The 26613-nt window shown below is 38.9% G+C and overlaps 2 protein-coding genes and 1 pseudogene across 2 annotated transcripts; all 3 read left to right on the forward strand.

The window, feature by feature from the left end:
* Window positions 1–5250: 5250 nt before the first annotated feature.
* LOC104455360 (subtilisin-like protease SBT3) lies at window positions 5251–7576 on the forward strand. Its single transcript, XM_010070162.3, is given in 2 exon segments — window positions 5251–5696; window positions 5698–7576. Coding segments are annotated over 2 exon segments (2289 nt in total). The 3' UTR covers window positions 7541–7576.
* Window positions 7577–14484: 6908 nt separating this feature from the next.
* LOC104455362 lies at window positions 14485–18886 on the forward strand (annotated as a pseudogene).
* A 5011-nt stretch (window positions 18887–23897) lies between these two features.
* Window positions 23898–26283, forward strand: LOC104455363 (subtilisin-like protease SBT3). Its single transcript, XM_010070164.3, has one exon. It carries the CDS (start codon window positions 23898–23900, stop codon window positions 26187–26189), a length of 2292 nt encoding a protein of 763 aa, XP_010068466.1. The 3' UTR covers window positions 26190–26283.
* Window positions 26284–26613: the final 330 nt, after the last annotated feature.

Consider the following 26613-nt stretch of genomic DNA (forward strand, 5'->3'; position numbering starts at 1 on the left):
CCATGGTGACAACTCCGTCGAGCATGAAGGCCATGGCGAAACCCTCGGAGCTATGGTTTGCGAGTAAGTACGACACAGCCGAGTTCAACATGACGGTAGAGATCTCTTTGGAAGGGTCATTTCCGCAGAGCGATTACATAGTTAACTTCGGGTACATCAGTTGGAAAGAGATCAATGGACTCACGTTGTGAGAAGTCCCATTGTCTCAGCTTACGCTCCCCTAGCGAAGACAAGTTTTTTCAGCATGTTCTGGTGTTCCTTCTTCAGTTTTATCAAACCTACAGAAGCTCTCAATAAGACTGCGTTTGTCTTTCCATATCTGATATGTTGTGCAATATCTCTTGCTGCTCCATCGTTTGTCTATGTTGCCAATCTAACCTTGCGAAGATCCAATGGTAGCTATTAAAAAAACAAAAGTGCTTTAAGCTTATATATAATTAGAAAGATATTAAACTTATATATAATTAGAAAGCTAGGTAGAATAGGCTTCAATGGTTGCGTCACGTGCCAAATTGTTATGATGCATGTGTGAGTTGTGTTAGAAAAATTCAACATTAGAGAATTGGCTAGTGTTGAGCAATTAATACATCATAGTTGGCTTATAACTCATTAATTTAAACTTTTAAGTGAAGGTGAGTTTAATTTGATATGATTTTTTTCTTTTTGTCATAGTTTAACTAGATATATTGATGGACTTGTACTTGGACTCTCTCTTGGAGATCTTCCCAGATGAAGGAATTGAACTTCTATTGCATGCTTCCCAACAAATGGTATCAGAACCACTACGCTCTTCCAGAAAATGATATTAGAGTCAATAGTCGATTGGTGAGCTATCAATCTGCGATTTTGGGCGATGGGGGTATTAGTGTAGCAGAACGGGCCCCATGGGGCCTCATGGCAGATTTCATGATTAAGTATGGAGAAAAATACTAGGGATGGAGTGGATGAAGTGTAAGACAAAATAAACAATTCGAATTATGCATTGAAGAACATAATTCAAGCATCAATTAAAATCATATGCTAAACATACAACGTAAAATATATCTGACCTCCAGCCATTATTCGAGTTTGTATGCAATAGAAATCCGTGGAGACTTGACAATAATTATGGATGCATTCTACTAGCCCAATCCCTTTACATACCGATGGTGTATTTTTGAAAGAGAGGATTTGGCTTAAACCTTGTCATGTGCTTACATAAAAGAACAATCGTCTTTTATAAATTGCCTTTCATCAAGGTAGCTTCCAAATGGGTGGTTGGCAACAAAAATGTCCGAATGTGGAAAACCATATGGTGGAAAAACTCTTACTTAAAAGAGAAAAGTGGGTCAATGTTTAAGGACAAATTTTTATTTTAAAAATCATATCCCTAAAAATATGGGATCATATTATAGATAACATGAAGTTCATCGTTTCAAGCTCGCCAGGGTCCAAGACTTTCTTATTACATCCTCCTATGTGGTCAACGCAATGGGCTGACTTTTTTAGAGAACTTTACTGATTCACTTGCTAATGATTGAAGTTGGGCTTATAACTACTATAATCATAGGTGGGCTCTTCTCTCGACTTCTTTAAAACCGGAAACGAGGAGAGTGAAAAAGGATGAAAGAGGAGTTGCCTTCGTCCTTCCTTCAATGGAGGTTGAATCTTCAAGACCCTTGTGTGCAAAAAGAAGAGGACTTCAAGAGTTGATTATCAGGAAAGGCTTAAGGTCAAGACCTCGATAATGAAAAAACAGTTACTATTTTTTACTGTAGAACAGAGGCTTGTGGGGAAAGAGACAAGGGATAAAGTTTGGCATTGGAGATTTAGATTGAGATAAATTGATGCAGAAGGATACCTTAATTAAGAGTGAGCAAATTTGAGCTCACAATGAGAAGGAACTTGTTAGCATGGACATGTGAGTTGTGTTAAAAAAGTGACATATTAGAGAATTGGTGTAGCGTTGAATGGTTAATATATCATAATTAGCTTATAACTCATTTGAGTGAAGATGGATTTAACTGGATATATTGAGACCTCGGATTTCGGCTTCCTTTTGACGGCCTCCCTAGTTGAAGGTATTGGGTTTCTGCTCCGTGCTTTCCACTAAAAATATTATGCATTCTCAAATTTTTTAGGAAATTAGTGGACCAATGTGACATGTAAAGAGCTAAAATAACGTTTACCTACTTACCAAAACATTTTATTCAATAAGATAAAGCATGAAGAAAAATTCAAATGTGTTATTTAAATGTATTAATTGAAAATAATAAGTAAGTAACCAATTTGCTAATGAGATAAATACAAAAGTCCCCTTTCATTCATTACTCAATTTTTTTCCACCTATCTGCAGAAACATGATCAATCCACGTGATGTCAAAAGAGCTCATAAATTGGTTGAAAAGGAAAAAGAGAGAGAGAGAGAAGAAAACAAGAGCAGAGAAAAGGAAAAAGAAGAAGGGGTAAAGATGGAAAAGAGAAGGAAAATAAAAGAAAAATAAATAAATTTAGTAAACAAATTTGATACAATATTAAAATATTATTAAATATTACTCATTAATGCTAGTTGTGCCACATAGGATAGCTAGCATCCACCTTAACAATTTTTGACTAAAATTGGCCGGATCAAGTTTATTAGCAAAACGTGAAAATGTTTATGTTTGAATTGACATAATTAAAAGATTTAGGAATGAATCAACAATAATGTAATAGATTAAGGACTTTTTGGATAATTTTCTTAAAATTGTAACATGCTAGAAATCCTAAAATATAGAAAACCATATAACATATGGTGAAATTTCCAATAAATTAGTTATCCCTAAGAAAAAAAAAATTGAAAAGAAGTCCTTATTCATATAATAAGTATTCAAATATCATACTCGCATAGGCAGTTATATACTTAATACTACGACATCAAAATTAACACAAATATGTGATTAGTATCCAACATCAATTATACTGCAAAGTTAAATCAATATAATTACAATATTGCAATACTTTAGTTTATTTATATGCAAAAAAAAAAAAAGTCTCATATTATATGAATATGCAAAAGGAGAACACCAATTTATTTGAAGTTATTTAGAGATACAATACCTAAGAACATTCATTATCAATAAATATATTTTAGTTGCGTAAATGCCACAAAATATAAATTTTTGTACACCTTGTGTAAATACTGAAATTATACTATCCAACTAAGTTAATAATAAGTACATTTTCAAACCCGTGCGGTGCACGAGATTTCAACTAGTGTTTTCTCATTATTCGATCTTATCTCAATAAAATAAATAGTGAATCAAATTTATTCTCACGGTGACAAAAAGAAATAGAGAGAGAGAGAGAGAGAGAGAGAGAGAGAGAGAGAGAGAGAGAGAGAGAGAGAGAATCGTAGCTCTGAAAAACTTCTTAAATTAGTGAGCTAAATATCATTCTTTTTCCATGCACCATTACTAATTAAAGTCCATGCTTTGTCATATTAGAGGACTAGCGACGATAATGGCAATCTTCCAGCGTAAGTTGGGAATATCCACCAATGAAGAGAAGGACAATATATGGTTGGTGTCGTCTCTTCATTTCTTCATCGTTTGGAGTTAATTTATAGTCAGAAAGGTGCAAGAGGCAATTTGTACAGCTTATCCTAGTGAAGAAACCAGGTCAACCTACCCGCGAGTAGCTCGGAACAGCTTGATAATCGCTTGAGATCGACTAATTTGTTGTCGAGTCGAGCTTGAGCCATTCAAGTATTTTGTCACGTCAAGCTCATAATCCCATCAATTCTCAGCTCGACGGGCTTGTGACCCTAATCAAACCTAACTCAATTTCTTCAAAAGATACTTGTTAGTTAAAAATAGAAATAGATATCCCCAAAATCATGTAATAAGTACATACTATGCGAGCTTATGTTGATATCAAGCTCAAGCTGGAGTTCCTTCATAAATTAATTGTGGTTGAGTAAAGTCAAGTCAAGGTGAGCTCGAATATCTCGACTATTTGGTTGCGTCGAGCTCAAGCAGAAATTTTAGTACTTGATCAACCTCGAGTCAAGTTTTGAACGTTAAGTATGGGTAGCTCAAGCTTGGTAGTGTATCGGCTTAATTACACGCCAAGCTTTTCCCATATGGCTCTCGAAATTAACTGGATATGAATGTGATAACCAACCATATAAATGCTGTGTATTTCCAAGGATTGATGGTGCTGAGGTTACGACTTATACAGGAGAATGTTGAAGGCAATATGCACACGCCTATCTCGTGTGGAGGCCACCGACCTTAGTTTCCAGGGCAGGATTCACCTAGTCTTTAAGATTAAGAGCAATAAAACATCGAATAACATAAGTGGACATTTAGATGCTTCCATCTCAGCGGTGAGCTCACAATGTTTATTACGAGATGACCGAGGAAGAGGTGAACCAGAAGAAAGCATTGTAAAGGTCACAATTGCATTTGGACTAATGCGACTTAAAGATTATTACGATGGGTAGGAAACTCAGCCCGAATCTTTCCCAATCTTCGGCCATTGTTCGAGTTTGCTCAGAATCAATAAATTACAAGCACGTCAAAATATTGCACATGCTATCATTGAACCAAGCTTTACATGACCCGTATGTGGTCATTTACATGTAGGCTAGTTTTTATATTTCCAAAATCATAATATATATATATAAAATAAGGAATAGACAATGTATTGTTTCATACTTTACCAAAAAAAAAAGACAATGTATTGTTTCATGAGCATTTTTATACCTTTGGATACTTTAAATATGTAAAATAACTTTACCACAAACGAACGTAACGACACCTACCACCCTTTCATCGGAGCTTCCATGTGCATGGCGCACATGGCGCACATGCCTAGCCCAAATCAAGCTATTGCTCCAGTCTAGCTAGCCCGACCGGTCCCACTAGCTGACCAATCCCCTGATTGACTGGTCACTCGGGTCGGATCTTTGGGTGGGGTCGGCTATAAAATCATGTTGATGATGTCATCGAAGACGTCAGCTCTCTGCCAAGTGGCATGCACGTGACCGCAAGTTGCGCGCATCACTGACAATGCCGCAATCATCGCCTTGAAAATGGCGTTCGAAGTAAACTATCTGCACTGGTTTCGCCGGCTAAAAGTTCTTTTATTTGGGTTTCATTGACTCGGTCACAATCATTGCCTCTTTGACATATTTTTGTATGAGATACGGTCCACTATATAAGCCCGAGTTAATCTTCCTTTATAATTGTAAAGCAAAAGCCGTTCAGTTTCAGATATTTATACGGAATGACAATGAAATGCGATATCTTTGTAAAGCTCTTCCTTCTCATCTCGATCGTAGTGTCCACTTCGGCCAAAGACTACCAAAAACCTTACATAATCTACATGGACGAATCGGCATTGCCCGCTTTGTTCTCGCGTCACCATGATTGGTACACATCGCTTCTGTCGTCCCTATCGTCGTCCCCCGACGAAATTGATCCGACCCATCTCTACACATACAACCATGTCTTGAATGGATTCAGTGCAGTGCTGTCACAGTCCCAATTGGAGAAGCTGGAGCAGGTTGCTGGTCATGTTGCATCGTATCCGGACACATTCGGAAATGCTCACACAACATATACTCCTAAGTTGCTTGGCCTGAACAGACAGAAAGGGCTCTGGCCAAGAGCCAAATTTGGTGACGGCGTGATCGTCGGCGTTGTAGACTCTGGGATATGGCCCGAGAGTGAGCTTCAAGGACAAGGGCATGTCCCCCGTGCCGAAGAGATGGCGAGGCACTTGCGAGTCCGGGGTGGACTTCAACGCGTCCAACTGCAACCGGAAGCTCATTGGAGCCCGATCGTTCAGCAAAGGAATGAAGCAGCATGGCTTGAACATATCGACGACCGATGACTACGATTCCCCGAGGGATTCCTTCGGGCATGGGACCCACACGTCGTCCACAGCGGCCGGGAGCCCCGTGAGGGACGCTAGCTACTTCGGCTATGCCAAGGGCACGGCAACAGGTATGGCACCCGCTGCTAGGCTCGCGATGTACAAGGTGTTATTCCTGACCGACACGTACGGCTCGGCTGCGACGGACACCCTAGCAGGCATGGACCAAGCCATAGCGGACGGCGTCGATATATTGTCTCTATCGCTTGGATTTGACGAGACATCGTTCGACCTTAATCCAATCGCTGTGGGAGCTTTCGCAGCAATGGAGAGAGGAATCTTCGTTGCTTGTTCAGCAGGTAACGACGGCCCTCGAGGATACACGATGCGAAATGGAGCTCCGTGGCTAACGACTGTCGGCGCTGGAACCGTATCAAGGGACTTTGCGGCCAATATAGTCCTCGGCAACGGAACCTTAACTGTTAGAGGAAAATCCATCTTCCCAGAAGATCTGCTTATCTCAAGAGTTCCTCTATACTTTGGCCGCGGCAACAGAAGCAAGGAAATCTGCAACGGTTACTCTCTTGACCCGAAGGATGTCGCTGGGAAGATAGTTTTCTGCGACTTTGTTAGTGAAGACTACGAAGTCAATACCGACGAAATCACCCAAGCCGGAGCTGCAGGTGCCATCTTCAGTATTGGACCCGGGGCTTTACGCATACCCGAAAACTTCACTATCCCGTTCGTGGCCGTCGTACTGGAAGATGGAGATAGAATCAAGGACTACTTGCTGAAGTCAGAGAATCCGACAGTCAGCATCAAGTTCTTGATAACCATTTTCGGGACCAAACCAGCTCCTCAGGTAGCATCGTTTTCGTCTCGAGGACCGTACCGTCAGGCCCCGTGGATCTTGAAGCCGGATATGTTAGCTCCTGGATACAATATTTTGGCAGCATGGGCGCCGAACCAAGAAATAGCACAGATAGGTCAGAGCTACTTGCTTGGTGACTACAAGCTCGAATCGGGAACTTCCATGTCGGCTCCTCATGTGGCTGGAGTCGCTGCGCTGCTAAAATCAGCCCATCCAGATTGGAGCCCCGCTGCTATCCGATCGGCAATGATGACCACGGCTTACATTCTCGATAACACCAATGAGCCCATCATCGACATGACCACTCAAGCTTCAGGGACGCCTCTTGATTTCGGAGCAGGACATATAGATCCGGAAAAGGCTTCAGATCCCGGTCTGATCTACGACATCGAACCCGAGGATTACGTCAATTTCCTCTGCGGAATGAACTATTCCGCCAATCAGATAAAGATCATAAGCGGGAGATCGAACTTCTCTTGCGCGTCCGCGACACTTGACATCAACTACCCTTCATTCATGGTCATCCTCAACAAAACCAACACCACGAGCGTCACTTTCAAAAGAGTCCTAACCAACGTGGCCGACGGGCCTGCAAGTTACCGGGCCACAGTGACAACTCCGTCGAGCATGAAGGCCGCAGCAAAACCCTCGGAGCTGTGCTTCACTAGCAAGTACGACAGAGCCGAGTTCAACTTGACGGTAGAGATCTCTCTGGAAGGGTCGATTCCACGGCGCAATTACATAGGTAACTACGGGTACATCAGTTGGAAGGAGATCAATGGAACCCGCGTTGTGAGAAGTCCCATCGTCTCAGCTTACGCTCTCTAGGGAAGACAAGTTTTTTTCAGCACACTCTGGTGTTCCTTATTCAGTTTATCGAACATACAGAAGCTCCCAATAAAACTCTGCGTTTGTCTATGTATAATATGTTGTGCAGTATCTCTTGGCTGCTTTATCTTTTGTCTGAGTTGCCAATCTAACCTTGCAAAGATCCGATGGTAGCTAAAAAGAATTTAAGTGTTATTAAGAGGGCGTTTGTTTAGCAGAAAGCTAAACGATTTGGAAATTTTTTTTCCTAAAAATGACAGCTCATATACCTTGAAATAAAACTATTTTCGTTACCGATAACAGTTTATGTTTAAGCATTTTCATAAATGATGAAAATATTTTTCATTTATTCATTCATTTTTGGAAGCAATATAAACGCCATTTTTAGAAAATTAATTTTCAAATTATTTATTTTCTGTGAAATAAATGAACCATAAGCTTTCAATAAACAAATAAAAAAACAAACCATAAGCTTATATATAATTAGAAAGCTAGGTAGAATAGGCTTCAATGATTGTGCCACGTGTCAAAGTATTATGCATTCCCAAATTTTATAGGAAATTAGTGGACCAATGTGACATGCAAAGAGTACATAGATATTTACTTAATTATCAAAACATTTTATTTAAGAAAATGAAGCATGATGAAAAATTGAATGGTATTTGTTTAATAAATTAATCACTTTGCTAATAAGATAAAAATCCAAATGTTCACTTTCATTCATTACTCAGGAGTGTTTTTTTTTTCCACCTATCTGGAGATACATGATTAATCCACGCTATATCAGAAGAGCTTATAAATTAACAATTAATTATTTGGCAACTATGAAAATTGTAACATACTGAAAATCCTAAAATATTAAAAGAAATCACCTAACATATATTGCAATTTCTAGAAAATTAGTTACCCTTGAGAAAAACTTCATGAGAAGAAGTCCTTATTCATCTATTAGTACTTAAATATCATACTCACATAGGCAGTTGGGTATTAAAAATTCTGACATCAAAATAAATACAAAAAAGTCACTAGTATCCAACACTCAATTATACCGCAAAGTTAAATCAATATAATTGCTATGTTGCAATCCTTCTATTTACGTATGTTAGAATGATTAAATATTTAACCATGCATTCATCTAACTGCTTAAACTTTTAAAACAATTGATAGTGATCCCATAAAATCTCACATGATGTTAAGCCTAAAAGTTCTGAGTAAAAATTTTCCAGGCCCCGTTTGCCACCTCAATTAAATATGTCCATGTTTAATACTAGAAAAAAGACTAGAGAAAGGATAAAGGGTAATATTATAATAATTAAATATTTAATCACGTTTTCATCTAACAGCTTAAACTTTTTAAACAGTTAACAAGGAAGTACCAACACTTTCTAATAGCTTTGTGTTGTGCCGGATATTCCGACACGTATCCAATACTCTTTGACATTCTTCGACATTTTCTGACACTTAGTCAACAAGTGATGGAAAATCCAGCACATGTTCAACTCTTTCAATACTCTCCGACACGTGAGTTGGGAATTCTGACATGCGAGTTTGGAATTGTGACATGTAATTTCGACACACATTAGGTCAATTTAAAAAAAAAAAAATCAATAAATGAGGGATCAAAATGCAAATATGTAAAAAATAATAAATAATAATAAATTATCTTCTCTTCCAACACGCTCTGGCATGCGAGTCCAGATTGTAGATTGCTTGTTTTTTTCAAAGTTTTAGGATTATTGGAATGTAGTTGGATTTGTCAAATTGAAACAATTAATGATATTAATAGCTGGTGGATTAATATTTTCAATGTAATTTATTATGGGCTCTCTTTTATTATTTATTTATTTGTAAATTTGAATCAAATTAATTTGATTAAAATAATAATAAAAATGATAATTTATCATGTATATATAAATATATATTTAGGATTAATATCTTGAAAAATTCCAAACTAGTACACATGTGACAAATTTACCCAAAACTAGTTTTTTGACCATGAAAAACCCCAAACTGATATACATGTGACAAATTTATCACAACTAACCATCAAAGATCCTAAATTGATTTGTTTGTGATAAATTTACCCCAAACTAATTGATTCAACCGCCAAAAACCCTAAAGTGGTACATTTGTGATAAATATACCCTCTGTTAAATTGGATTAATACAAAAAAAAATTATCAAAATTGTATAACTGTGATAAACAGAGAGTAAAATCCCAAACTAGTATACTAATCAACTATCACGTGTAGTTTTACTTAATAATTTGACAGTAAAATTTAACGGAAACTAATAGAGAGTAAATTTGTTACAAGTATACCAGTTTGGAGTAAAATTGTCAAAGGTGTGCCCGTATAGAGTTTTTTGTGACAAAAAAATTAGTTTAGGGTAAAGTTTGGGGTTTTTCAGGACATTAATCTTATATATTTAATATACATTGTGTTTCAGTGTGTTGGAATTCTTTATTCTTTTTAAACAATGTGTTGGTGTGTCGTGTCATATCGCGTGTCGCGTGTCAATATCGATACTACTTGAACAGTTGGCAATGCGTGTCACGTGTCAATATCGATACTACTTGAACAATTAGCAATGATCCCACAAAATATCATAATGTTGACACAAAAAGAATCTTAAAGTATATAAACATGCAAAAGGACCACCAATTTATTTAAAACTAGTTAGAGATACCTTACTTTAGAACATTCATCATTAAAATTTTATTTTCATTCTCATAAATGTCATAAAATGTAAAAATTTGCACGATTTATATAATTTTTGACAATTATACTATCCAGCTAAGTTACAATAAGTACATCTTTACAACAAGTTTTTTTCTGATTAGTCAACTTTAATTCCAAAAAAAAAAAAAAAAAAGAATCAACTCAATTCCCATTGTAACAAAAATAGAAGAAAAGAGAGAGAGAATCCACTTAACTCTGAAGAACTTCTCGTATTAGTCGGCCACGTATCATTCTTTTTCCTTACACCGTTACTAATCAACGTCCACGCCTTGCCATATTAGAGGGCCAGGGATGAAATTGTCAATCTTCCACGAGATTATGGAACGTCGCAAAAGGACTAAACAAGCCTTCATCTTTGAAGGAACGATACTCGAGATTGCGGGGCTTCATTTTGATCTCGTTCGGAGTTAATTTATGGTTAAAAAAACGGCGGAAATTGTAAAAAAAAAAAAAAAAAAAAATCCTCAACCTCTAAAACAGTGATCTATTCAATCATAAATTTTTAAATTTTTCCAATTTAGTTTTAAACTTTTGGACTATACTAATTTAGTCCTAAACCTTTTAACGATGTGTCAATTTAGTTTTTACCGTCAATTTAGTTTTTACAATCAATTTTAATCGGAAATGACTAATGTAGACACTAGTCATCCTACATGGCATCACTAATGTTATTGAGAACGATTTTTTTTAGAATTTTTCAATTTTTTTTTCTTTTTTCATTTTCCTTTTCTTTCTTTTTTTTCCTTCCTTCCTCAGCGATGGCTAGCGACAAGCCATGGGTGAGGGTTAAGCCTTGCCAGTGGTCAACAAGGCTCGAAGCCTACCTAGTCCAACGAGGTCAACTTCACCAGCCCTTGTTTTTGGCCAATCGCAATCCCTCGCCTAGACCCAGTGACCCACAAAGTAAGAAGGACAAAAAAAGAGGAACAAGGAAAATGTTATAAAAAAATTAAAAAAATTCATATTAATACCAATTGTGTCACATTCAATAGCTAATGTCTACATCAATACTTTTCAGCCAAAGTTGGTTGGACGGATTAAATTGACAAATTGTCAAAAGATTAAAAACTAAATTAATACAATTGAAAAGTTTAAGACAAACTTGACAAATCATTAAAATAGTTACAGCCAAATTTACACAATTGAAATGTTTAGAATTAAATTAGCTATCACACAAAAAGAAGATTTTTGGACAATTTTCCTATCAAAAAGGTGCATGAGGCAATTCCATATAACTTATCTTAGTGGCAAAACCGAGTGTACCCATAATGAGCTCTGAACGGCTTAAAAATTACTCGAGATAGGATAGTTTGATTTTAAGTTGAGCTCGTGCTCACTAATTATTGGCTGGACTGGCTAATAAAGTCTAATCTAGTTTCTATTATTCTTCAAAAGGTATTTTTGGGTTAAAGATAGACATAGATGTCCTCAATATTATATAATATGCCATACTATTCGAGCTCTATTTAGATCAAGCTCAAACTGGAATTCCTTCATAAATAAAAAGTGTAAGTATGCTAAAAGTTAAAAATACAATTGAGTTGTAAAATTTTTAAAAATATAATTAAATCCTAAAAATTCTCATATTAATAAATCAAGTTTTTTGTTAACACTACTTAATTTGGGTAACAAAAATACTAACATGACGTTTTTATTATCATTTTCTTGCTCCCATGTGGTGTTAAGATTAACTAAAGCATTAATATGAAGTACTTTTGGTCAAAACCTCAATTTTAAACCTAAATTTTAATTAAATTAGATTTTTTTTTAAAAAAACTTTAAAACTTTAAAAATTTAAAATTAAAAAAAATTAAAAAAAAAATTAAAAAAGGATTACAAGAGGGAGGGCTAGGTCCTCTCCCAGCGGGCCTTCGGTCCATTGCCAAAAAGAGCCAGCAAGGCCATGAGGACGAGCCCCAGCGATGGGGTGGTGGCCCGCAGGCAGTGGTTTTCTTGTGTGTGTGTGTGTGTTTTTTTTTTTAACTGTTAGCCTATTTTTTTAAGGTAGTCATTTTATTATTCTGTGAAAAAACTTTGGACGTTTTAACTAAATTTAATTAAGATTGCTATAAAAATTATTCGAATTTTGACCAAAGCAATGCCGTTTCAGTGCATTAGTTAACCTTAATGTCACTTATGACGTTACATATTAGAGAAAAAACATCAATATTTTTCATTAGCCAAATTGAATAGAGTTAATGGAAGGATTTAATTGCACAAATTTGAAAATTTTATGACTTGACTATACTTTTTAAAAATTTAGGACTCAATGGCACTTTCATGACAAGTTTTAAACTATTGGTGGGCTTATCCAAAAATAAATTCTGTAATTGAGTTGAGTTGAGTCAAGTCAAGCCAAGCCAGAGTGTTTCCATTTTCTAATTGAGCTGACCTTGAATAAAAATTGCGTGATCGAGTTCCGATCGAGTTCCAATCGAGTATTGAACTCAAGCTGCATTATATACTCATCACTAATATGTTGTAGAATTCATATACTCATCATCAATACATCGTTAGATTCATCATGACAGGAGTTTTTGCTTAGGGGACTATATATTCCAATAGATAGTACAATCCAGAACAGAATTAGGATAGAGTAATGGCAAAAACGTTAGACCATAGATAAGCTATCGTGTCCCATAATTGGGCCAACCTCTTTGAGGTTCCACACTTTAGAGCTTTATGTTCATAAAAACAATGTCGAGCTTGCTTTCCGTAATACGGAAGGGCAAATCTCAATTGAACCTATATTTGTCCAATAAAATAAAATATGTTCATGGCAGAACTTCATGTGGATAAAGGTATGCGAGTCAAGTCGAAATCTAGCTTTGGATCGTATCAGCTCAACTATGCGCCTAGCTTATCCTATGTGCCTTTCAAAATTAACGGTATATGAAGCTGACAACCGACCATCCATACAGGAGAGAGTTGAAGGCAATATGTACACGCCTCTATATGTGGACGCCATCGACCTCGGTTTGCAGGGCAGGACTCACCTAGTCTTTAAGAGTAAGAGCAATATAACATCGGATACCATAAGTGGACGTCTAGATGCTTCAATATCAGAGGCGAGCTCGCAGTGTTCATGACGGAGATGACTGGGGAAGAGGCGAACCAGAAGAGAGCACTGTAGAGGTCGCCATTGCATATGGACTCATGTGAAAGGGACTTGGAGGATTAATAGGATAGGTAGGAAACTTAGCCAAATCTTTCCTCAAAAGAGCATGCCATTGTAGAGAACAGAACTTAATATGAGCTCATCTTACCTTAGATGGAGAGATGACTACACAAAGGGGATCCAATTGATAAGATTGATATATAATTGATTCTACAAAGCCACAGTAGCCGACGTAGCCTCTTTCTCCTTACCATCCCAAACTTTGTATATGAACTCTATTGAGAAGGAAGCAAACAGTGCAATGTTTGCGTATCCGCAACTTGACCATTTCATTAATCCAAGCAACAAACTGAATTTGATGAGAGAACCACTTATCTATGTGAAATTGAAGACAGAAAGAAGGCGGCACCACTACTGTTAATAGAAGAGAATTCAAACCGTTCCCCCAAGCCAGGAAAGCCAGAGATGAAAAAGTAACCCTACCCAAAACTAGGAGGTTGAGCTTTTTAGTTGTTACAACATCTAAAGGATGTACATTCTACATCATCATGCACTTGATGCTTGAAGGTGAGCAGAACTTTATCATACTGAGAGGGATGACGATCAAATATACCATCCTCCAGCTAATTTTCTCTGTAAATGTTCTTAGAAGTCTATTTCCCTCTGTATTGCGGCAACAAAGAAATCCTTTGGCATGGTACCGATAACAGACTCACGCTTCTGTCCGTTATTGAAAAGCAAGAAGACCACCGGAACAGCCTTGATATCATAGTCTTCAGCAATATCCAGGTCATTTTCTGTGTTGAGTAGAAAACATCTAATCTTCCCAGCATACTCTTCTGCAATCTCGTCTATGATCCGGTGGACCATCCTGCATGGTCTGCACCAACTAGCATAGAATTCGCCGGTTAAAAGTCCATCTTACATTTTGGTTTCATTGACTCGGTCACGTCCATCACCTCTCAATATATTTTTGCACGGGATATGGTTATACATAGAAAGAGTTTGGTCCTCTATATAAATCCAAGCTAATCTTTCCTTATAGTTGTGAGACAAAAACCGTTCAGTTTTGGAGACTTGTACGAAATGATAATGGAATATGAAAAGCTCTGTAAGATCTTCCTTGTCACCATGGACGAATCGGCATTGCCCCTTCGTTCTCGCGTCACCATGACTGGTACACATCTTTTCTGTCATCCCTATTATTGTCCCCAGACGAAATTTATCCAACCCATATCTATACATACATCCATGTCTTGAATGGATTCAGTGCAGTGCTGTCACAGTCCCAATTAGACAAGCTGGAATAGGTTCCTGGTCATATTGCCTCATATCCGGACACATTCGGAAACGCTCACACAACATATACTCCTAAGTTTCTTTGCCTGAACAAACAGAAAGGGCTTTGGCCAAGAGCTGAATTCGGCGATGGTCTTGGCCAGCAGGATATGGCCCAAGAGTGAGAGCTTCGAGGACGAAGGCATGTCCCCCGTGCTAGAGAGATGGCGAGTGTTGAATGTTTTATTTTGAACACCTTTAGTTGGACACCTGTTTAACAGGTATACTGCAGTATAAACTGCTTCTGCCCAAAAAATGTTGGGAAGGCATTTCTCCTTTAACATAGACCTCGCCATCTCCATGACAGTTCTATTCTTCCTTTCTACTACTCCATTTTGCTCTAGAGCATAGCCAACAGTCAATTGATGATGGACTCCTTCATCTTCACAAAATTTATTAAACGCCTTTGAATTGTATTATGTGCCTCCGTCACTCCTTAGGACTTTGATTTTTTGGCCACTTTGATTCTCGACATGGTTCTTAATTTTTTTGAAAATAGAGAAAACCTCTGATCTTTCTCAAAGAAAGTATACCCACGTCATTCTTGTATAATTGTCAATGAATAGGATGAAATATATATTTTGACTGGGTGTAGGTGTCCTCATTGGACTGCACACGTCCATGTGGACAAGTTCTAATGGCTTCTTAGCTTTCCATGCACCTCCAGATGAGAATGACTGTCTCTGTTGTTTTCCAAGAAGACAACCTTCACAAGCATCTTAAATTTCTGTGATGGCCGGAAAATCTCTCATCATATTTTTCTGATGGAGAATTTTTAGCCCAGCAAAATTGAAGTGGTCAAATCTTCGATGACATAGCCATGAATCATCAAGTTGAGCTTTCATGGCTATATCTTTGACATATTTCCATTGAATAGGAAAATTGTTATTTTTCATCTTAACAGAGGTAATTATATTTTTATATTTATCATAGATAATGTATATATTTTGGGCCTTTATTCATTTCCACGGCGATGGTGCATTTTCCTTTGACATCTACTAATGCACCATTGCCCAACTTTACTTGGGATTTCACCGACTTATCAATATTAGTGAATATAGATTCGCCCCCCTTCATGTGATTGCTACACCCACTATCGATGTACCATGTTTCACTTTTATTGTCATTTGCCGCTTGGCCTGCGTAGAATGTATTCTCTTCACTTTCTTTTTTTTTTTCTACATAGTTTGCTCGATTATTTGTTTTCGAGCGACAATCTTTTTCTATGTGGCCATATCTTTTACAAAAGCGGCATTATTTTTTATTTTTAAACCAACAATCCTTCTCCAAATAATTTGTTTTCTTGCAAATACCACAAGGTGAATAATTTTCTTTTTTTATAATTTCTCCTCCTCTTTTTTTTCCCATGAGCTCCTTCCACCTTTTTTAGTTTGTTGAGACCGTATATTTACTTAGACTGAAAGGCACTTTCAATTGAATCTTCATCTTGTGCCATTAGTCTTTTCTCATGTGCTTCTAGAGAGCCAATTAATTCACTTATCGATAGGGTCGTCAAGTCTTTAGTTCCTTCTATAGTTGTGACTATGGGGTTATATTTTTTGGTAATTGACACCAATATTTTCTCAACAACCCCTTGGTCAGCTATCCCGTCTCCATAGGCTCTCATTTGATTAACTAGTTCTTTTAATTTTCCACAATATTCTTATACGGTCTCATAATTTTTCATTTTAGAATTCTCAAAATCTCTTCTCATTGTTTGAAGGTGAATAGTGCGTACCGTTCCGATTCTTGAAATTCTTCTCGTAGTATATCCCAAGCCCCTTTTGCAGTCCTTGCTCCAATTATTCTCGGAAATATGGTTTCCGAGAGTGTTTTATGGATAAAGTATAGTGCCCTTGCATCCTTTTGTAATTGATCCTTCGAAACACTTGCACCTTCTAGTGGAGCCTCGAAACCTTCTTCCACGATGTTCCATAAGTCTTGGGCCATCAAGAATGTAGTCATTTTTATGCTCCAAAAGTCATAGTTGTTCCCATCAAAAATGGGAATGGAAAATGAGGATGAGGTAGAATTGGCCATGGTTTAGTTAGTGGGTATTTGAAAATGGTAGTTTTAGGAATGGGTAGGTAGGACAAACGCTCAATACCAACCAAAGACGTGGCTGTGATACCACTGTAGATATTTTTTGCGGAAGCGCGTGTGTGTGCAAGTGTTATGTGTGAGATATGGATGGATATAAATGGACTATAATAGCAAAAGGAGAAACAAACACTCCCTCCTTTGTAATAAAAACTTTCATAATAAAAATACTTTTTTTACCCATTCTCCCTTTGCCATTGTAGTCCATTTATATCCATCCATATCTCACACATAACACTTGCACACACGCGCGCTTTCGCAAAAACTACCTACAGCGAGGCTCTTGCGAGTCCAGGGTGGAGTTCAACTAGTCCAACTGCAACTGGAAGCTCATCGGAGCCCGGTTGTTCAGCAAAGGAATGAAGTAGCACGGCTTGAACATATCGACGACCGATGACTCTGATTCCCCAAGGGACTACTGGGGCCACGGGACCCACACGTCGTCCACAGCGGCCGGGAGTCCTGTGATAGATGCTAGCTACTTCGGCTACGCCAAGGGCACGGCAATGGGTATGGCACCCGCTGCTAAGCTCGCGATGTACAAGGTGCTATTCCTGGATGGCACATACGATTCGGCTCCAGTGGACACCCTCGCAAGCATGGACCAAGCCATAGATGACTGCGTTGATATATTGTCTCTATCGCTTGGATTTCTTGAGACACCGTTCGACCAGAATCCGATCACTGTAGGAGCTTTCGCAGCAATGGAGAGAGGAATCTCATTGCTTGTTCAGCAGGTAACGGCGGCCCTCATGGATACACAATACAAAATGGAGCTCCATGGCTAACGACTGTCCACGCTGGAACCATATCAAGGGACTTCGCGGCTAACATAGTTCTTAGCAACGGGACCATGACAGTTAGAGGAAAATCCATCTTCCCAGAAAATCTGCTGATCTCAAGAGTTCCTCTATACTTCGGCCGCTGCAACAGAAGCAAGGAAATCTGCAACAGTTACTCTCTCGACCTGAAGGATGTCGCCAGGAAGATAGTCTTCTGTGACTTTGTTAGTGAAGACGACGGAGTTGATACCGATGAAATCACCCGAGCCGGAGCTGCAGGTGCCATCTTCAGTACTGAATTCGGGCTTTCCTCAAGCCCAAAGACTTCAGTATTCCGTTCGAGGCTGTCGTACCGGAAGATGGAGATAGAATCAAGGACTACTTGCTGAAGTCGGAGAATCTGACAGTCAGTATCGAGTTCTTGATAACCATTTTCGGGACAAAACCAGCACCTCGAGTTGTTTGGTTTTCGGCTCGAGGACCAGGCCACCAAGCCCCGTGGATCTTGAAGCCGGATATATTAGCTCTTGGAGTCGATGTTTTGGCAGCATCAGTGCCGAACCGAGGAGTAGCACAGGTAGGTCACTACGCGCACTTATCGGGAACTTCCGTGTCGGCTCCTCATGTCGCTGGAGTCGCTGCGCTGCTAAAATCGGCCCATCCAGATTGGAGCCCCGCCACTATCCGATCGGCGATGATGACCACAGCCTACACTCTCGATAACACCGACGAAACCATCATCCACATGACCACTCGAGCTTCAGGAACGCCTCTTGATTTCGGAGCAGGACATATAGACCCAGAAAAGGCTTCAGATCCCGGTCTGATCTACGACATTGAACCCGAGGATTACATCAAATTCCTCTGCGGAATGAGCTATTCGCCAACCAGATTAAGATATAAGCGGGAGATCAAACTTCTCTTGCGCATCCGCAACTCTCGACATCAACTACCCTTCATTCATAGTCATCAACACCAACACCACGAGCGTCACTTTCAAAAGAGTCCTAACCAACGTGGCCGATGGACCTTTAAGTTACAGGGCCATGGTGACAACTTCGTCCAGCATGAAGGCCATGGCGAAACCCTCGGAGCTATGGTTCGCAAGTAAGTACGACACAGCCGAGTTCAACATGACGGTAGAGATCTCTTTGGAAGAGTCAATTCCGCAGAGCGATTACATAGTTAACTTCGGGTACATCAGTTGGAAAGAGATCAATGGAACTCACGTTGTGAGAAGTCCCATTGTCTCAGCTTACTCTCCCTAGCGAAGACAAGTTTTTCAGCATGTTCTGGTGTTCCTTCTTCAGTTTTATCAAACCTACAGAAGCTCTCGATAAGACTGCCTTTGTCTTTCCATATCTGATATGTTGTGCAATATCTCTTGCTGCTCCATCGTTTGTCTATGTTGCCAATCTAACCTTGCAAAGATCCAATGGTAGCTATTAAAAAAAAAACAAAAGTGCTTTAAGCTTATATATAATTAGAAAGATATTAAACTTATATATAATTAGAAAGCTAGGTAGAATAGGCTTCAATGGTTGTGTCACGTACCAAATTGTTATGATGCATGTGTGAGTTGTGTTAGAAAAAATCAACATTAGAGAATTGGCTAGTGTTGAGCAATTGATACATCATAGTTGGCTCATAACTCATTAACTTAAACTTTTAACTAAAGGTGAGTTTAATTTGATATGATTTTTTTTTTCTTTTTGTCATAGTTCAACTAGATATATTGATGGACTTGTACTTGAACTCTCTTTTGGCGATCTCCCCAGATGAAGGAATTGAACTTCTATTACATGCTTCCCAACAAATGGTATCAGAACTGCTACGCGCTTCCAAAAAATTATATCAAAGCCAATAGTCGATTAGTGAGCCATCAATCTGCGATTTCTAGGCAGTGGGGGTACTAGTATAGCAGAACGGGCCCCATGGGGCCTCATGGCAGATTTCATGATTAAGTATAGAGAAAAATACTAGGGATGGAGTGGATGAAGTGTAAGACAAAATGAACGATTCGAATTATGCATTGAAGAACATAATTCAAGCATCAATTAAAATCATATGCTGAACATACAATGTAAAATAAATCTGACCTTCAGCCATTATTCGAGTTTGTATGCAACAGAAATTTGTGGGGACTCGATAGTAATTATGGGCGCACTCTACTAGCCCAATCCCTTCACGTACTGATGGTGTATTTTTGAAAGAGAAGATTTGATTTGAACCTTGTCATGTGCTTACATAAAAGAACAATTGTCTTTTATAAATTGCCTTTCATCAAGGCAGCTTCCAAACGGGTGGTTGGCAACAAAAATGTACGAATGTGGAAAACTGTATGGTGGAAAAACTCTTACTTAAAAGAGAAAAGTGGGTCAATGTTTAAGGACAAATTTTTATTTTAAAAATCATATCCCTAAAAAACATGGGATCATATTATAGATAACATGAAGTTCGTCATTTCAAGCTCGCCAGGGTCCAAGACTTTCTTATTACATCCTCCTATGTGGTCAAAGCAATGGGCTGACTTCTTAGAGAACTTTACTGATTCACTTGCTAATGATTGAAGTTGGGCTTATAACTACTACAATCATAGTTGGGCTCTTCTCTGGACTTCTTTAAAACCGGAAACGAGGGAGAGTGAAAAAGGATGAAAGAGGAGTTGCCTTCGTCCTTCCTTCAATGGAGGTTGAATCTTCAAGACCCTTGTGTGCAAAAAGAAGAGAACTTCAAGAGTTGATTATTAGGAAAGGCCTGAGGTCAAGACCTCAATAATGAAAAAAAAGTTACTATTTTTTACTGTAGAACAGAGGCTTGTGGAGAAAGAGACAAGGGTTAAAGTTTGGCACTGGAGATTTAGATTGAGATAGATTGATGCAAAAGGATACCTTAATTAAGAGGGAGCAAACTTGAGCTCACAATGAGAAGGAACTTGTTAGCATGGACATGTGACTTGTGTTAAAAAAAAAAAGTGACATATTAGAGAATTGGTGTAGCATTGAGTGGTTAATATATCATAATTAGCTTATAATTCATTTGAGTGAAGATGGATTTAATTGGATATATTGAGACCTCGGATTTCGGATTCATTTTGATGGCTTCCCCAGTTGAAGGTATCGGGTTTTTGCTATGTGCTTTCCACTAAAAATATTATGCATTCTCAAAATTTTTAGGAAATCAGTGGACCAATGTGACATGTAAAGAGCTAAAAAAAACGTTTACCTAATCACCAAAACATTTTATTCAATAAGATAAAGCATGAAGAAAAATTCAAATGTGTTATTTAAATGTATTAATTGAAAAGAATAAGTAACCAACCAATTCGCTAATGAGATAAATACAAAAGTCCCCTTTCATTCATTACTCAAATTTTTTTCCACCTATCTGCAGAAACATGATCAATCCACGTGATATCAAAAGAGCTCATAAATTGGTCGTGAAAAGGAAAAAGAAAAAAAGAAAAAGAAGAAAACAAGAGCAGAGAAAAGGAAAAAGAAGAAGTGGTAAAGATGGAAAAGAGAATGAAAAAATAAATAAATAAATTTAGTAAACAAATTTGATACAATATTAAAATATTATTAAATATTACTCATTAATGCTAGTTGTGCCACATAGGACAACTAGCATCCACGTTAACGACTTTTGACTAAAATTGGCCCGGTAAAGTTTATTAGCAACATGTGAAAATGTTTATGTTTGAATTGGCATAATTAAAAGATTTAGGAATGAATCAACAATAATGTAATAAATTCAGGACTTTTGGATAATTTTCTTAAAATTGTAACATGCTAGAAATCTAAAATATAGAGAACCATATAACATATGGTGAAATTTCCAATAAATTAGTTATCCCTAAGAAAAACATTTTGAAAAGAAGTCCTTATTCATATAATAATTATTCAAATATCTTACTCGCATAGGCAGTTATATACTTAATACTACAACATCAAAATTAACACAAAGATGTGATTAGTATCCAACATCAATTATACTGCAAAGTTAAATCAATATAATTGCAATGTTGCAATACTTTAGTTTATTTATATGCAAAAAAAAAAAGTCTCATATTATATGAATATGCAAAAGGAGAACACCAATTTATTTGAAGCTATTTAGAGATACAATACCTAAGAACATTCATTATCAATAAATATATTTTAGTTGCGTAAATGCCACAAAATATAAATTTTTGTACACCTCGTGTAAATACTGAAATTATACTATCCAACTAAGTTAATAATAAGTACATTTTCAAACCCGTGCGGTGCACAAGATTTCAACTAGTGTTTTCTCATTATTCGATCTTATCTCAATAAAATAAATAGTGAATCAAATGTATTCTCACGGTGACAAAAAAGAAATCGAGAGAGAGAGAGAGAGAGAGAGTCGTAGCTCTGAAAAACTTCTTAAATTAGTGAGCTAAATATCATTCTTCTTCCATGCACCATTACTAATTAAAGTCCATGCTTTGTCATATTAGAGGACTAGCGACGATAATGGCAATCTTCCGGCGTAAGTTGGGAATATCCACAAATGAAGAGAAGGACAATATATGGTTGGTGTCGTCTCTTCATTTCTTCATCGTTTGGAGTTAATTTATAGTCAGAAAGGTGCAAGAGGCAATTTGTACAGCTTATCCTAGTGAATAAACCAGGTCAACCTACCCGCGAGTAGCTCGGAACAGCTTGATAATCGCTTGAGATCGACTAATTTGTTGTCGAGTCGAGCTTGAGCCATTCGAGTATTTTGTCACATCAATCTCATAATCTCATCAATTCTCAGTTCGACAGGCTTGTGACCCTAATCAAGCCTAACTCAATTTCTTCAAAAGATTCTTGTTAGTTAAAAATAGAAATAGATATCCCCAAAATCATGTAATAAGTACATACTATGCGAGCTTCTGTTGATATCAAGCTCAAGCTGGAGTTCCTTCATAAATTAATTGTGGTTGAGTAAAGTCAAGTCAAGGTAAGGTCGAATATCTCGACTATTTAGTTGAGTCGAGCTCAAGCAGAAATTTTAGTACTTGATCAACCTCGAGTCAAGTTTTGAACGTTAAGTATGGGTAGCTCAAGCTTGATAATGTATCGGCTTAATTACACGCCAAGCTTTTCCCATATGGCTCTCGAAATTAACTGGATATGAATGTGATAACCAACCATATAAATGCTGTGTATTTCCAAGGAATGATGGTGCTGAGGTTACGACTTATACAGGAGAATGTTGAAGGCAATATGCACACGCCTATCTGTGTGGACGCCATCGACCTTAGTTTCCAAGGTAGGATTCACCTAGTCTTTAAGATTAAGAGCAATAAAACATCGAATAACATAAGTGGACATTTAGATGCTTCCATCTCTGCAGTGAGCTCACAATGTTTATTACAGAGATGACCGGGGAAGAGGTGAACCAGAAGAAAGCATTGTAAAGGTCACAATTGCATTTGGACTTATGCGACTTAAAGATTATTACGATGGGTAGGAAACTCAGCCCGAATCTTTCCCAATCTTCGGCCATTGTTCGAGTTCGCTTAGAATCAATAAATTACAAGCACGTCAAAATATTGCACATGCTATCATTGAACCAAGCTTTACATGACCCGTATGTGGTCATTTACATGTAGGCTAGTTTTTATATTTCCAAAATCATAATATATATATATATATATATAAAATAAGGAATAGACAATGTATTGTTTCATACTTTACCAAAAAAAAAAGACAATGTATTGTTTCATGAGCATTTTTATACCCTTGGATACTTTAAACATGTAAAAATAACTTTACCACAAAAGAACGTAACGACACCTACTACCCTTTCATCGGAACTTCCATGTGCATGGCGCACATGGCGCACATGCCTAGCCCAAATCAAGCTATTGCTCTAGTCTAGCTAGCCCGACCGGTCCCACTAGCTGACCAGTCCCCTGATTGACTGGTCAATCGGGTCGGATCATTGGTGGAGTCGGCTATAAAATCATGTTGATGATGTCATCGAAGACGTCAGCTCTCTGCCAAGTGGCATGCACGTGACCGCAAGTTGGGCGCATCACTGAGAACGCCGCAATCATTGCCTTGAAAATGGCGTTCGAAGTAAACTATCTGCACTGGTCTAGCTTCGCCGGCTAAAAGTTTTATTTGGGTTTTATTGACTCGGTCGCAATCATTGCCTCTTTGACATATTTTTGCACGAGGTATGGTCCTCTATATAAGCCCGAGTTAATCTTCCTTTATAATTGTAACGCAAAAGTTGTTCAGTTTCAGATATTTATACAGAATGACAATGAAATGTGATATGCTTTGTAAGCTCTTCATTCTCATCTCGACCGTAGTGTCCGCTTCGACCAAAAACCACCGAAAACCCTACATAATATATATGAACGAATCAGCATTGCCTGCTTCGTTCTCGCATCACCATGACTGGTACACATCGCTTCTGTCGTCCCTATCGTCATCCCCCGACGAAATTGATCCGACCCATCTCTACACATACAACCATGCCTTGAATGGATTCAGTGCAGTGCTGTCACAGTCCCAATTGGAGAAGCTGGAACAGGTTGCTGGTCATGTTGCATCGTATCCGGACACATTCGGAAATGCTCACACAACATATACTCCTAAGTTCCTTGGCCTGAACAGACAGAAAGGGCTCTGGCCAAGAGCCAAATTTGGTGACGGCGTGATCGTCGGCGTTGTAGACTCTGGGATATGGCCCGAGAGTGAGAGCTTCAAGGACAAGGGCATGTCCCCCGTGCCAGAGAGATGGCGCGGCTCCTGCGAGTCTGGGGTGGCGTTCAACTCGTCTAACTGCAACCGGAAGCTCATCGGAGCCCGGTCATTCAGCAAAGGATTGAAGCATCGCGGCTTGAACATATCGACGACTGATGACTATGATTCCCCGAGGGATTTCTTCGGGCATGGGACCCACACGTCGTCCACAGCGGCCGGGAGCCCTGTGATGGATGCTAGCTACTTCGGCTATGCCAAAGGCTCGGCAACGGGTATCGCACCCGCTGCTAGGCTCGCGATGTACAAGGTGATATTCCAGACCGACGACAACGACTTGGCTGCGACGGACACCCTAGCAGGCATGGACCAAGCCATAGCGGACGGTGTCGATATATTGTCTCTATCGCTTGGATTTACCGAGACACCGTTCGACCAGAATGTGATCGCCGTGGGAGCTTTCGCAGCAATGGAGAGAGGAATCTTCGTTGCTTGTTCAGCAGGTAACGATGGCCCTCAAGGATACACGATGCTAAATGGAGCTCCGTGGCTAACGACTGTCGGCGCTGGAACCATATCAAGGGACTTTGCGGCCAAAATAGTACTCGGCAACGGAACCCTAACTGTTAGAGGAAAATCCATCTTCCCAGAAGATCTGCTTATCTCAAGAGTTCCTCTATACTTTGGCCGCGGCAACAGAAGCAAGGAAATCTGCAACAGTTACTCTCTCGATCCGAAGGATGTCGCTGGAAAGATAGTTTTCTGCGACTTTGTTAGTGAAGACTACGAAGTCAATACCCACGAAATCACCCGAGCCGGAGCTGCAGGTGCCATCTTCAGTTCTGGAGTTGGGGCCTTCCTCGAACCCGAAAACTTCAATATTCCGTTCGTGGCCGTCGTACCAGAAGATGCAAATAGAATCAAGGACTACTTGCTGAAGTCGGAGAATCCGACGGTCAGCATCAAGTTCTTGATAACCATTTTTGGGACCAAACCAGCTCCTCAGGTAGCTTGGTTTTCGTCTCGAGGACCGGACCGTCAGGCCCCGTGGATCTTGAAGCCGGATATATTAGCTCCCGGAGTCGATATCTTGGCGGCATGGGCGCCGAACCGAGAAATAGGGCAGATAGGTCAGAGCTACTTGCTTGGTGACTACAAGCTCGAATCGGGAACTTCCATGTCGGCTCCTCATGTGGCTGGAGTCGCTGCGCTGCTAAAATCAGCCCATTTAGATTGGAGCCCCGCCGCTATCCGATCAGCGATGATGACCACGGCTTACATACTCGATAACGCCAACGAAACCATCATCGACATGACCACTCAAGCTTCGGGAACGCCTCTCGATCTCGGAGCAGGACATATAGACCCCGAAAAGGCTTTGGATCCAGGTCTGATCTACGACATCGTACCCGAGGATTACATCAATTTCCTCTGCGGAATGAACTATTCCGCCAAGAAGATAAAGATCATAAGCGGGAGATCGAACTTCTCTTGCGCGTCCGCGACTCTTGACATCAACTACCCTTCATTCATGGTCATCCTCAACAACACCAACACCACGAGCGTCACCTTCAAAAGAGTCCTAACCAACGTGGCCGACGGGCCCGCAAGTTACCGGGCCACAGTTATGACTCCATCGAGCATGAAGGCCACAGCAAAACCCTCGGAGCTGTGCTTCACTAGCAAGTACGACAGAGCCGAGTTCAACTTGACGGTAGAGATCTCTTTGGAAGGGTCGATTCCGCGGAGCAATTACATAGGTAACTATGGTTACATCACTTGGAAGGAGATCAATGGAACTCACGTTGTGAGAAGTCCCATCGTCTCAGCTTACGCTCCCTAGCCAAGACAAGTTTTTTCAGCACGTTCTGGTGTTCCTTATTCAGTTTATCGAACATACAGAAGCTCTCAGTAAAACTCTGCGTTTGTCTTTCTATATATGATATGTTGAGCAGTATCTCTTGCTGCTGTCTTTTGTCTGTGTCGCCAATCTAACCTTGCAAAGATCAGATGCTAGCTAAAAAGAATTTACGTGTTGTTAAGAGTGCGTTTGTTTAGCGGAAAGCTAAACGATTTGGAAAGAAATTTTCCTAAAAAATGATAGTTTATATAGTTTAAAATAATTAGTTAACAAAAACTGTTTTCATTACGATAACAGTTTTTTGTGATATCCTGATTTTCAAGTCTGATTTCGATGGGATGAAATGAACTTTTCATCGACGCGCTTATGGCATTATTCTCTGAAAGGGCCCCTCACGAGATAAATA

This window comes from Eucalyptus grandis, chromosome 7 (genome assembly GCF_016545825.1).
Source record: "Eucalyptus grandis isolate ANBG69807.140 chromosome 7, ASM1654582v1, whole genome shotgun sequence".
In the NCBI taxonomy this organism is placed as follows: domain Eukaryota; kingdom Viridiplantae; phylum Streptophyta; class Magnoliopsida; order Myrtales; family Myrtaceae; genus Eucalyptus; species Eucalyptus grandis.